At 46.0% G+C, this 13,752-nt stretch overlaps 1 protein-coding gene across 1 annotated transcript in view; it reads left to right on the top strand.

Moving 5' to 3' along the window:
- The window catches only part of ZC3H18 (zinc finger CCCH-type containing 18), a 39,824-nt gene that overhangs the window by 13,680 nt on the left and 12,392 nt on the right, over nucleotides 1-13,752 (top strand). Inside the window, 3 exon segments of the mRNA XM_010284970.1 lie at nucleotides 10,195-10,395; nucleotides 11,436-11,561; nucleotides 13,148-13,249. Coding sequence (XP_010283272.1) covers nucleotides 10,195-10,395; nucleotides 11,436-11,561; nucleotides 13,148-13,249 — 429 coding nt within the window.

Below are 13,752 nucleotides of genomic sequence, written 5' to 3'. Positions count from 1 at the left end.
TGCTGAAGGACATCTCCAGGAAAGCTGATTAGCAGTGTCAGTGTCTGGGAAACTAGTAGCAGATGGAGTCTTCCAACAGTGTGTCAAGGAACACGTGTGTATGTGTGTCTTGGGGCAAAGAGGGGTGCAGGGAAGCTGTTTTCCAAGACATATTGAAGCTTTTCCTTCTTCCTGATGTTTGTGTTGGTTCTCGAGCACTAAAGGAAGGTGTGAAACATGATGAGCCTGAGGAAGAGTGTGTTTTAACACAGAACAGGGCTAAGAAGGCCTGGAAAGAGGTGCCATGTGGACTTGTGGTTTCAGCTGGGAGCAGGGTTTAGTCTTGAACCTGACCCACAGTTTTTATTTGCATTACTAGAAGGAAAGATGATTCTTCATCATGACCCTTTTTTCCAAGAGGAAGTCGCAGTTTCAGAACAGTTTGAAGGTGTCTTGTGAGTGCTCTGGTGCAGTAGCCGTGTCAGAGTGTTTATAGGAATACTTTTAATTATATGTTGCATTTAATTATAATATTCACTTACAACCATAATTTGTGCATCTTAATTACCACATTTGCTGTTGGTTTGTGCTGTCATGGGGTTAGTGATGGAAGAGATCTTGCTGTCCATAGCCATGTGATGATGATGACGATGAAAGTGACATCAGCTGATTGGCGCCGCAGGTTATTAGTCATTCACAGTCACCGTGACCAGGACCACTGCACGCAAGGCTGAGGCTGCCGGTTGCTCCTTCCCTTGACGCTGATGCTGGGTCATAGGACAGGACTTTGTGGGAGAGCTTTCGCTATTAGTGCTGCCCAAGGTTTGCTGGGTGGGAGCGATGGCCATGTCTGCCAATCTTAGATCCATCTCGCCTCGTGTAACCATCTGTATGAGCCGAGAGATGGGATTTACGGTGTTCGTGGCATTATAGGCTTTGTGGATTCAGGTTCCCTGCTTCCTTCCTGTGCCCCATCTCTGACATAAGCGCCGCTTAAGTGAGCTGTGGATGCCTCTTGGAGCTCCAAAACAGGCTTCTTAAGGCGAGTCTTGGTAAATTAACAACAGTCCTTGATACACCTCCTTGCTTTTTTTGTTCTAAGTCCACTATTCTCTCTAGAAGCGGATTGTAGAGAATCTACTGTTGGGAGTGTCCTCAGCCTTGTCCTGTAATGTAAGCGTTGATGACTGTAGGGCCAGGCAGAGAGCTGGGAGAGAGGGACAGCAAGCAAGGTTTGCTTTTGGCTTCATTTGTGCAGGGCTTTAAAAGGCGGTGGGAAGAAGTGTTTATAATTTTTTAGTTGAATAGGGAGCTAGTACTGAGCGGAAAGCTTTAAAATCTCCCAAAAAAATCTTAAGTCGGCACATACACACAGTATTTCCTCTTAGAGGAGAGTGGAATTAATGGGAGTACTTACCAGTAAACTCAAAAGCCCTATGTTGTTGAAGGCAGCTCTCCAAGGACTCTTAACAGGACTTCAGTTCCCACTGTTGAAACCCGTGTCAACATGAACACTCTTACTTACAGCATTTACAGGTGTGTGGATGTTTGCAGAGAAAATAAAACTGCAGAAGTAAATTTTTAAAAAGCTTTTTAAAGTGAAAGCATAATTCAACTTCATCTCCCTTGGAGAAGACACCCCTCACCCAGCAGTTTGTGTTTCCCTACGCTGCATTCCCCAGAAGCCTTCGTCGCACTTACAGTGTGACTTAGCTCTGGCCAGTGCTGTTTTGTCCCACGTAACCTTTTTGACAGACTCCAAACTTCCTCGTGGCAGTACGGCAGTTCGAGCCGTCTCACTTTTTCTCCAAATACCTTCGTGCCATGCTGCAGAGGGTCAGATTTGACATCTTGGGATTAAAGAGCTCCCGAGTTGGTTTCATGTGTAAAATGCTTGTGATTGCTTCGCGTTTCCTGGGCAGCAGGACACACGATAGTGGCGTAGTGCTCACCTGCGGGTCTATTTATAGACTCTGGGCTTTCCCTAATCACTAGATCCCAGCTTTTGGCAAGTCCGGCCTTTCCAGGAGTCATGCGGCGATGGGGGCTGGCTCACACCGGGCTGCAGGCAGCTGCCCGTTAACATTCCTGCACCAAAGGCAACGCCGCTTCCAGCCGGAGCCCACGCGGCCCTGCTCTTCCCTTACTAATGAGCAGAGGAGATTGGAAAACTGCTCCACGGGGATTGTGCAACCGGCGAGGAGCTTTGCCAAAGGCAGAGCTGAGGATGTCTGTAATTACAGGTAGATGCCGGTCTGTTCATCAGCGTAAGAGCTCCCTCAAGTAGAGGCTGGGGGAAGGAACAAGCTGACATACAGACTGCAGAGTCAAAAGGGATGAAAGAAAACTCAAAAAGCTAATAGCCAGGAACATGAAAACAAATTCCTTTTCCATTATATTGAAAGCAGGAAGGTTTAATCTGATCTCTAAACAACAGCAAAGCAGTTAAGGCTAATAACACAGAGAAGCCAGAGGACTTCCTGGCATCACTGCTTGCTACAAATGAGGAGGATTAGAATTTAACAACAGACAAAGGTTGTAGACCCTAACAGACTCAGGGGCAAATGTTTCTCCTTGAATCTCTTAAAAGAAGAGACTGCAGTGTTTGGGCTTCAAGAAGGATCATCACATGTGAGACTTTTTTTGAAGGAGTATGCAATTGCTGCTTTATGCTTTGGGTGGTTGTTTTTTTTCCCCACAAGTTTAAGATGAGCACTCCAAGAAATTTATAATCTGAGATTGCAATGCTAGTAAAATTGTTCCTCCCCCTCCTCCTCCTCCTTCTTCCTCAGGCATCGAAGACTTAAACAAGCCAGGACACTTTATGATCAATTAGAGGGATAACTTGGCTGTCTGTCCTTGTGCTCCCCATCTCCAGAACGAGTTCTGATGCCCCAGGCTGTGACTGATTTTGCTGAGTGCAAAATTTCTGCTTTATACCTCTGCCTTGCCGGTATAGCTCACTGTTGTGCAAATCATTTCAGGGATAAAGAAGTGGCATGAAATATTTTATTTGAAGACACTTAGAGCAGTGCAAGATGTTCTTACCCAGGCTGCTGGTCTTTAGCTGCGAGCAAAGGTCCTGCACACAGAAACAGTAATTTGCTTTAATCCTTCCCTTGTTGCACAGGTCCTTATCCTCTGTCATCCGAGCGAATCTGGTTGTTTCAGGAGCACATTAAGCAATGCAGTTAGTGTTGCGGGACCTGTTAATGTTTGTATTTCCAAAGCACTGAGGGACAGTGAGGAATTGGACCCTCTGGTGAGGGCAGCAGGCTCAGTATCGCTGCCCCGTAGGCTGGGGTAGCACTAGGTGGTTGTTGACCAAAAAGCTAATTCCACACAGACGAGTTGTCAGGACGCCAAATTCTGTGGGACGCTGGCACCAAGCGAGGTGAGGAGGAGGCTGTTGTCCTCAGAGATGTCCTGCAGGCAGGACAGGAGGTGACAGCAGTTCCAAAGCTGCCAGGAAGGAGCAGTGTCCCGGTGAACCATCCTGTGATTATCGCACACACAACCGTTTTTTGGAAGGAAGTTTTCTTCAGCTGGGCTAGAGATTATCGATGGAGTGCACTTACGCAGCCATTAAAAAGTAAAAATAACACCTTTGAGTAGGGACACTGTAAGATTTAAAGCAATGTCAGAAAGGGCAGCTATTCTGTAGCAAACTATAAATCCTTCATAAAACGTTTCTAGCAAGGAGTGTTGTGCTTCTTTCCAGCTTCTGTTGCGGTGGCAGTAGCCCTCGATTATGAGATGCTACATAATGCTGCAAACCCTGGGACAAAAGGTTACGTGTTCTCTTGGCAGAGCTTGCCCTTGCGCTATTTTTTTCAAGCTAGCTCAAGTTGTCTTTGTAATAGGTCGTTGTTAGTCTCTGGGGTGAGCACATTAATGAACAAGATAACCTGGAGTCTAAAATCAATGAATGCAGGTTACCCAGAGCTTGCAAGTTAGAAAGTGTTGGAATGAGGCTGATTAGGTAAAGGAGGGGCAAAAGTAAGGGAATGCAAATGGAATGATTCATGAGCGTATGTGTGTGTGTATGTGTGATCACAAACCAACTGAACTTGTTTTTTGGAAGAATCTGTAATTCTAAGCGTTCCTGGGTCATCGTCAACTTTCCCAACAGCTTCTGGTGGCCTCCCCATGCCACTGGCTGGATCCGTTCCTGATTTTTTGAGTGTGGTTGACAGGGCCTCTGTACAGAAGCAGCTGTTGCTCAAATAGAGTTAGGTATTTTGGTGGGCTTAGTAATAGCATCTCCTCCTGTTGTATAAGGATGGTGCAGTATGTTGATGGATTTTGTCTCTTAGTTTTCCCTGTGGAAATTTTGGCCGTTTCTTTTAAGAAATCCTTCATTTGTTCCTCTTTGTCCTGCCACAGAAGGGAGAGCGGGCAGGATAGACAACTGTGTGCTCTTCCTCGTTTCCAGTCAGGCATCGATAAGATCCCGAGTGCTCTGAATTAGTCTTAACATCCATGAGAAACTACTGAGGGGGAAAAGAAGCCTCTATCAGGAGGCATAGATCTACTCTCCAGGTGTCCGCACCTTCCCTGGACGGCTTCTTGGAGTGCAGTGAGTGAGGAGAAGCAAATGACCCCAGGCTGTTGGGTTTCCTGGGGTTTATCTGCTCCAGCTTGAGCCGGACCTCTGTTCGCAGCGGGTCTGCCATGCTGCCTTCAGTGCCACACAGTGCAGCATTGCCCAGAAGAGGATTTCCCTTCTCCCCACATACACAACGTGCTCCGTGCTGCTGTGCAGCTCTTTGGACTCAGTTGAGCGCCCTATATGGTAACACTGTGGTGATAAACATTATAATAACTTGTTTACATCCCCATTTTTTGTGGTGCAGATTTCAGCCAGAGCAATGGAACCTGGTTAGACAGCTTTGCTTTCATTTATGTTCCCAGTTCAGTTGGGAAGTTAGCAATAATAAAATCTCTCCGCGAACCAAATCAGCAAAACTTTGCGGAGTTCTCTGCAAAGCATTTCTGTTGACTGGAGTTTTCGTTAGTCTTCATGGTTCTTGAGGTTCTGCCTCCGCTTCCACAGTAAAAGGAGAAGGGTTTCGTAACCGTAAATCAAGATGAAGGGCATGGAGTGACTCACATGTGGATCTCAAGGAATGTGTTTTTCTTTGGCATTTCAGAGTTGGAATTATTGGAGAGATCTCCCACATTGGATTTTATTAAAACATTGCAAAGACTGGGGCAGAATCGCTGCATGCGGGTCCCTCTCATTTAGAGGAGGCTCTCAAGGCATCAAATGCTCAGCCCTTAGGGTAGATCACATCTCAGATATGTTTATCTACCTGCTGTGATGATTTCATACTGTAGGTTCAGATTGTATCTCCACTATTTAATTTCAAAGCCTCTCCCCATAAGGCTTTGAAGAAATCTTTTTTTTTTTTTTAAGTGACTGATAACTCTGCTTTAGATTGAAACATCTTGAGAAAAGCATATCCTTTGCTAATATTTCACCAAGATCAATTAGCACCGGCTCCAAGGTTCAGCATTTCCCATCGTAGCTGCACATAGGTGGCTTTTGGGAGCTGTTGTCCCTCTCTGGCCTGACTTTATTGTGCCAAGACGGAAAAGTCTTCCAGTGTACGTGCACACTGCTGGAGCTTATTTTACAGCAACTGCAGGTCCCTTCATAACTGCCATGACACATGGCTCCAGTCATTCCTCGAATCCGCTTCCTCTGGAAAATTCCACTGACACCAAAGGAAGACTCGCGCCGGGGCTGCTGACGCAACGCTTGCTTTCCTGCAAGAAACGAAGAGGCTTTTAAATCATCAGTGGACTTTCCTCTTTCAGAAAACTGAGCTGTAACTGCCGGCCAAAACAGTAGCCCTGGAGCCAGGCTGACGTCACCGGTGACCATGGGTGATAAGGTTTGCGTTACCTGTGGGAGCCGTGTCCCGCGGGGTGGGGGAAGGAAGGAAGCACTTTCCCCGGCAAACTTATTTTCCCCTCTACGATTAGAAATGCTTTGGCGTCATTTGCATAATACATGAGGAGGAAAACTTAAGCCATGCAGCTCTGCTTTTTCCCCCTCCAAATTCTTGTTGAATTCAGTGACGTGCTTCAAACGACGTTTATTTGGGAGCCGGAGCGCGTGCGGTTGGGAGCTGGCTGACCTACGCTGTGGTTTGTGTTGCCAGCTGGAGCTGCCTTTGTTCCTCCTCTCATTGCCAAAGCCACGTTCAGCTTCAGTTCTCCGCTTGATTGCTGTAATTAAATTCCAGCCAAATATGCATTAACGTGTTCGTTCTGGAAAATAAAGCATTTAGTTATTTTAAGGTTAAAATGGGCTTCGGAAATAGCTAAGCTCTGCAGACCTTGCTTGTGCCCTAGTGACGCAGGATGTTGCTCCTCGGGGCTCTGGAAGGAAATTAAGCTGCTTTTGATCAGTCTGTCTTGTCAGTCTCTTTTATTCCCTCTAATTTATTTTTTTTTTAAACCTCATGGCATAGGCTTTCCTAGTTAGGGAGTTAATTCTCAAATATTTGAAATATTTCCTAAAGAAAATTGGAATTTGGTGAAAAAGGAGACCGGGATTCACACGTGTGTTTTGGTAGCATATGACTATTTTGCCAGCCACCCTCTGTGCCGAAGCGCGTTAGGTTTGCCTGCAGCAGCCTGGGTAACTGTGCTGGGCTGAGGATGAACTCATGTAAAGTGCCGTGAGATCAGCTCACCACTCCGAAGCAGCCAGGCTTCTTCTCTCTTTCCCTCCTCTGTTCACTGTGGGTCAGCTCTCAGTTGTTCAAACCCTGCCATGGGCTGGTTGGACTCGCTGACCCAGCAGCAAACTATTTTTTTTTTTTTCCCTTTTTCTTCCTCACTGTTGACTGAAGGAGTTGAGCTGGCACATGGAGAGCTCCAACAAGCGCCAGCACAAGACGGGAAGTGAAAATTACCCAGTTGTAAGAGTGAAAGTGAGGAGAAAACCTCCCCCTTCTCAGGGTCAAATACTTTGCACCAGGAGCAGCTATCGTATTTGGCGTAGCTCTGGGCAGCCTTCCTGCCTGATCTGGGCTAGGAGCCACAGGCTGGTTGCCCGCTGCCTCTTCTCCGTGCGTTTTCCTCCGCGAGCCTTATGGCTTCCTCCACTTTCATCCCAGCAACTGCACAGTATCAGTATGCGGGAGTAAATTGGTTTGAAACATCGACTGTTTCACAGGCTGCTAACAGTCTCTTTGGTGAAACTCGTAGAGGCTGTAATTGAGATGTTAGTCGAAAGTGGATGGTGAGGATCTTGGCGGTTGCTCCGGCTTACTTTCAGTTCTGACTCCTGAATTCCACTGGAGGAGACAAGCTAAGCGGCATCAGATACCAGTCCCTCGTCTTAAGTTGAACAAGTTTATTTGGTGATGCTACATGTTGGGCATGCAGGTAGCTCTTGAGGAAAGACTTTGAAAATGTCCTGACATGAGCATCATCTTTCTTTCTTGGCTATAGTATGGTAACATATTTACTGCTGAGTCAAAAAGCCAAAGCATATCCAGAAATGAGGCTTTCTGTTGTGGTTTTCCTGGGGAAAAAACCTTTCCTCCAGAAAGTGACTTCATCGAGGGAGAATTGCATCAAACCAGGTAATAGGTGCAAGTAATGAGATTTGCTTTCATAGTCATCTTTGCTCCAAGCTCGCACCCAAGTTGTGGAGTTCAGTGTAAGTTGTTCCCACGTGGGGTTGGAGCTGAGGTCCAGCTCCCAGGATGTGCTGCTGTTGGATGTGAATGTGAGCGAGTTGGGGTTGGGGGGTTTTTTTTGAGCGACCGAGAATAAATTCTATAGGAGACTTTTCTTTTTGAAAACTGTTGCAGGAGAATTGAGGCTGGAGAGGGGCAAAGTTGTTCGTTAGTTGTTGGCTTTCACATTTGTCACCTTGGACACTGCAGTGAAAAGCTTCTCAGCAGGCTTTATCCAGGTCTTGAGATGGGCACTGCTTCTCTGCCTGTGCCAGCAGAATGTTCCCCCTGCATCTTCCAAAGCGTGCAGGCTGCTGTCCCTTGGCAAGGGACGTCAGAGTGGGACGTAGTTCAGTGTTATTCACGAGCATCCTCACCTGGTGTTCTCCTCTTTCCTGCTGCTGGTTAGCCTGCTGCTTTGATACAAGGTGTGTAGGCTGTTCCTGACCTCCTTCTTCTTCCTGCTTTGCACATAGTTGCTTTAAAGATACTCCAGAGGTGAAGATGCCTTCAAAATGAGTTTGTATTACCTCTGCTAGAACAAGAGCTTGACCCTGGCTATGAGTATTTAGCATTATCAGACTATAAATAATAGGTCCAGTCTATCTCAACCCCATATTCAGAGTCATGGTCTTCCTCTATGATTAGATACTCTGATATAATTGTGGCTGTAATATGGAAAACTAGACCAACCCACTGCAAATAACGTGCACCATGTTCAATTGCGTATGTTAGAGCAGCACTGGAAAGGGTGCCTATGCTAAATGAAGATGCTGGTGAATAATGCTGAGCCATAACCCTGCTTGGGAGACTCTTACTAGGCAGTCAGCAATTTTGCGTGCTAGTACGTAAGCGTCCTCTTCTGAGGCTGGAATGAGACTTGTGGGAGAGGTGAACGTGAAAGAAGGGTTTCTCCTCCCATAAAATTCTGTATATACCGAGATAGATGTGGGACAAATTGTAAAATTGCTGTAGTTATATTGAAAGAGTAGGATGCTGCACTGGATTTTCAAGTCAGCATATGCAAGTTCCGGAGTCAGGAAGAGGTGAGAGGCTGTAGGAGTTTTAACTGTGTTGAGAATGTTTCAATACTACCAAGCAAGGAGGAGATGAGACTTCTTAGTGACTAGTGAAGCCTTCAAAGGGCAGAACAGGCTGCTAACAAAGAGCTTTAATTATCCTGCTGTTTGTTGAAAAAGTGTTGTGGGAAGAAACACAGTCTGTAGAATTACTAGAAAACTGTAGAATTACTATCACAAAATGTAGAGGAAGTTGCGTGGAGAGTGGTTGCTTCAGTCGTGTGGCTAATGGGGTGGTACTGGCTGAACCCAGCAATGAAAGGTGCCTTTCCTCCCCCAAATCCTCAGAGTAAGAGGGTTCATTGTACTGGTAATTTGATGAACGCAACAGACTTCATAAACCTTTAAGCAAGCACAAACTTTGCCTAAAACCTGAGGGAGAAGGTTATGAGCAGGTAATTGAACAGTCATGTGTAGATTAGAGTAAAGGTGAGGAAAAATCCCGAGCTAAATCACCCGTAGATAAGAGAGGTAATAAAGTCTAGGCCTGAAGAACCTCATCGTGGAGTACTTAAAGAACTATCTGGTGCAATTGCTGAAAAATTAGCACTGAATTATTTTCAGAGGGTTGTGGAGGAGAAGGGAAGCCCGAAGAATCAAAAGAAAAAGGGGAAGCGCAACTAGAGCCCTTAAAAGGCAAGGGAGAAGATGGAGGGTGTCAAGCCTGATGTCTTCATGGTTATCAACAACAGGAAAGCACATGTTTGATGGTGTTTATAAGCACCTAGAGAATTATACTGCTATTATGAACTGCTTTATGCTCAGCTGATGAGGTAACAGTCCCCTTTGTAAGGGTAAAAACAGATCAATGCATCTTGGCTGTGGTAAGGCTTGTGACACAGTCCCACGTGATGTTCTGATAAGGGAACTGTAGGAGAGTAATTCAGGCTAAATCTCTTCTCTGGGTGCCTGCTGGTTGTTTCTAGCAGTTTGCTGTGTCGAGAAGGCGTTTCAGGTGCACGCTCAAAGTCTGTCCTTAGTCTAGCTCTGTTTAGTATTTTCATTGCACTGGGGTCTCTGCCTACCAGGATTGGGTTGCTCTAGCTACTTGACATAGGCATAGGAAGAACCAGGTTTCCCCTTCCCTCCCCTATTGCATGTACTTGTTTCCGATCCTTGGAGGTGAAAAGCCGAAGCTGAAATCAGCTAGCAGGTCACTGCTTTGTCAGTGCAGCAAAATAGTTCACAAAACTTGCAGGTACTGCTGCTTTGACAGGCTTGCAGTCACTGATTTACAAAATGATGGCTATTCTAACCCTTCATCACCCCAAAATGATGCTTAATATCCTGCAGTGGAGGTTAAGAGCTACCACTGATAGGAAGGACGAATGTCTGAGATCTTTTCCTGGCCCTGTGTTTCTATCAGCCTTACTATATTAAAAAAAAACCAAAAAATTCCAGCTATTCCAGCTACTTAACTCCTCTGTGTTTTCCAGCCGTCAGCCTGAGCCACCAAAGAAGGAGAAGGAGGCAACCACAATTACCACCACTCAGTCGAAGAGAGCAGATGAATGGAAGGACCCCTGGCGCCGATCCAAGTCCCCCAAAAAGAAACTCGGTGTCTCTGTCTCTCCCAGCCGTGCGCGCAGGCGCCGAAAAACCTCTGCTTCTTCAGCGTCTGCTTCTGGCTCTTCAAGGTGAGTGAAGGCAAAGAGCGTGTCACATCTGAGCCTTATTAGCGTGTTGGGGAAGGTGGCATGACTCTTCCTCGTCAGTGGAAGACATTGAGATGTGTGGGAAAGCAGTCCAAGGCTTGCTGCTCAGTAACGGCAATGGACGCTGGCATATAGGTAGCGAGATGAAAGCTAAAGGGGGCACGTAACTATGGGTGCTTGATGTGATCAGTTGAAGGCTACGAAAAGACAGGTCCTTGGAAAAGTCACTCTTCAGGGAGATTAGGCTTGGAAGCAGTCTAGATGATTAGTAGCTTACCTAGTTGAAAACTGACCTTAACAGAAGCAGAAGGAGCTGGAAGCTGTAAGAATTGGAGGCTCTTCACTCCAGGAGTGCTGGAGGGATGAAGTGAGCCCACTCCAGAAAGAAATCATGCTGATGCTATGGGGGAAAAACTGAGGTTGTGGAGGCTCGTCAGAACCCTAGAGGGCTGCAGTGGAGCTCAGGAACCAACGGCTGTGAGAGAAAAAACATATTTCAGAAAGAAGCGCCCTGAATCTAAAAGAGTTGAGGCATAAGCTGGATCCATTTTCTTTAAATGCTTGAAGTTGAAGCTCCTGAAAAGAGGGGGGAAAAGTATCAGAGAGGAATGAGGAACACGCTGGATTGAAGATATGGATCTAAAAACCAAAGCCCTCCTGAAGTAGATAGCTTTTCCTGCTGGGATCACTGCACCTGAGATTTTTCTGTTTTCTCATACCTGTGTGACCCAACTTATCAGGGGATTGTCTGGTCACAAGGCGCAAAATTGTGTGGAAGGAGTTCTCAAAAAGGGATGGAATGCCATTAGCTAAAGGAGGGTAGGCATATTCAAGGGCACAAAGCAGGTAGCAACAACAGGATCATCTAAAAGAAAAGAGAGGTTATAGTCCTTGCAGACCACCGAGGAGGAGGCAGATAATTTTTGGAGCAGAGTTTGAGAACTTGGGAAGAGTGTACTAGAAGCAAGACCTCAGTCTCGGAGGACTTCAAGAGGTGCTGAATTTTAATACTTTTCTTTCAGGTCCTCTTCTCGTTCATCCACCTATTCTGGTTCAGGTTCCTCACGATCTCGTTCCAGATCATCTTCTTACAGCTCTTACTCTAGTCGCTCTTCAAGACACAGCTCTTTCTCAGGCAGCAGGTCCAGGTAATGGCTTCTTGGATTTAAAAGTAATGGTATGCTGTTTTCCAAACACTTGCTAACAGCTACTTCTGCTGCTGCTTAAAAGCAAATAGCCAACTCCTGAAATAAAACATTCAAACCACTTTCCTGAGTGAGGGAAATAGGATGGACTGCAAGGCAGCCTGCTGCTTTGGTTGTTGAATGAAGTAGGTATGTCAGCCACCCCCTCCTCTCCCCAGTACCCCCACCCACGAGTACCGTGGTGGTGTGGCTGTGCTGTTTCCCATGCCTGTGGTAGCTGAGCGGTTGTAGGAGCCTGGCTGAGATTAATGTTGCCATCAATTTACATTTTATGATTGGAAGGAGTTACTGGCATCTCTCTTCCGTTGCACTGGAATTTCTATTTAAAGAGGCAAATCACATTTCTTTATTAAAGCAGTCCATGCAGTTGGGTTTTGTGATAGTCCTGACACTTCAAAGTAGCAATTCAGTGTCCCATGCTGATTAAACAGAGGCATGCCTATTACTCTGCCACTTCCTTGCCCCTGCAGACAGTTTCCCAAGTCTGGAATATGCATAGTAGGAGAACTGGCTCCCTAGATAGGCACCTCTTCAGAGCTGAAATCACACAGATACCCAGAGTGGATCACGCAGGTGATGGGAGCGCACAGCCTCACTTTTGGAGAGGTGGTTTCTCCTAGGAAAGGCGCAGGTGGGAGTTGATCTTGATGCAGGCACATTTCTGGGGAGCAGACTGACCTTCCCTCATCCGTCCCATTTCAGGCTCTGTTCCTTGCAGGTCTCTGCGAGGCATAGGTGAAACACTTTGATTAGCATGCCTCTCTCTGAAGGCAGGAGGGCGAGGAACACCCGAGTGCCTAACTGTTCTTCAGAAAGCCGGTCGCCGAGGTGTCTGGCTCTCTGAAGTACAAGGCTGCAAGAAGGGTACTTCCAGTCTTGGCAGTGGGGTGAATCACTTGAACACCAGTATCTGGTGTGCTGTGTAAGTGGCTTGCCTCTTTGGTCAGTCCTGATCTTAGGAAACAACTTTGATCTGTTGGCTTTGATATACTCTGCTTGATTTTTCTCCTTGTGTTCCAGAAACTACAGATACCCAGCTAGATGGGGTTCTTGTATCTTTCTCCCAGGATTTTTTTTTTTGCTGTGGCTTAAAGGATTGTGGACTGCACTAGTATCATGGTTTAACCAGGACAACTAGGAGTTAAATGTATGAAGCAAGTTGAAATACATCATGCTGAACTTGCAAGTCAAAATCCTACTTACTTGCCTGTAGACATACCTTCCCTAAGGAGAGAATACAGAGTTTATGGAGAAAGCCTCAGGTGTTGGTGTGGAATACCTGAGAGAGTACCTCTCTTGCAGCCAACCCTGCTTTTTCCTTTTTTTTTCTATGTCTACCACTGGTCTGGTCTCAGAAGTCAGTTTTGTTGAGCAGAGTCCAAACATAAAAGTAGCTCAGACCCACAGGGGCTAGTTCCTGGGATGCGGTCACTAGCCAAAGGAGGGAATGGTGGCTAAATGCGCTGAAAGCCAGGAAAGCTTTCTGCAGGCCCGGAGACTGAGCTGAGTCATGTGTCCTTCCTTTCTAGATCACGGTCCTTCTCATCTTCCCCCTCTCCTTCTCCAACACCGTCTCCGCACAAGCCACTTGCGAAGGCTAAAGGAGAGTTATTACCACCTGCTGGTAAAGGGTAAGGCTTCATCTCTGGTTTGGTAACACGGCACAGAAGAGGCTCCAAACAGTAGCCTAATTCCTGAGTCAGACCCTTTTGACCTGGTTGATAGTTTAAGGAAGAAATGGAAGATGCAAAATATGACCTGCATATAAGAGTGCTTAGCTTTGCATATTTAACTAAATGCTGATACTTTCACTTATTAAACCCAAGTTAAACTGTACAGGTAACCCTAAGTATTACATAGAATCATTTAGGCTGGAAAAGACCCTTAAGATCGTCGAGTCCAACTGTTAACACTACCAAGTCCACCACTAAACCATGTCCCTAAGTGCCACATCGAGGCCCCTTATCATGTAGACATGAGTGTTTTAAACATGCATGATTTACTATTTAAACGTTCTGTGTTTGCATATATGTTTATACAGGAGCTGTAAGAAAGTTTAATTCATTCCTCTACTGTAGCTTTTGTTAATGCACAGCCATAGAATAAAGAAATGGTTCTTTAATGGTTCTTTCCC

The sequence above is a fragment of the Phaethon lepturus genome, unplaced genomic scaffold, assembly GCF_000687285.1.
Source record: "Phaethon lepturus isolate BGI_N335 unplaced genomic scaffold, ASM68728v1 scaffold17114, whole genome shotgun sequence".
Taxonomy (NCBI): Eukaryota; Metazoa; Chordata; class Aves; order Phaethontiformes; family Phaethontidae; genus Phaethon; species Phaethon lepturus.
This window is presented reverse-complemented; position numbering and strand designations above follow the sequence as displayed.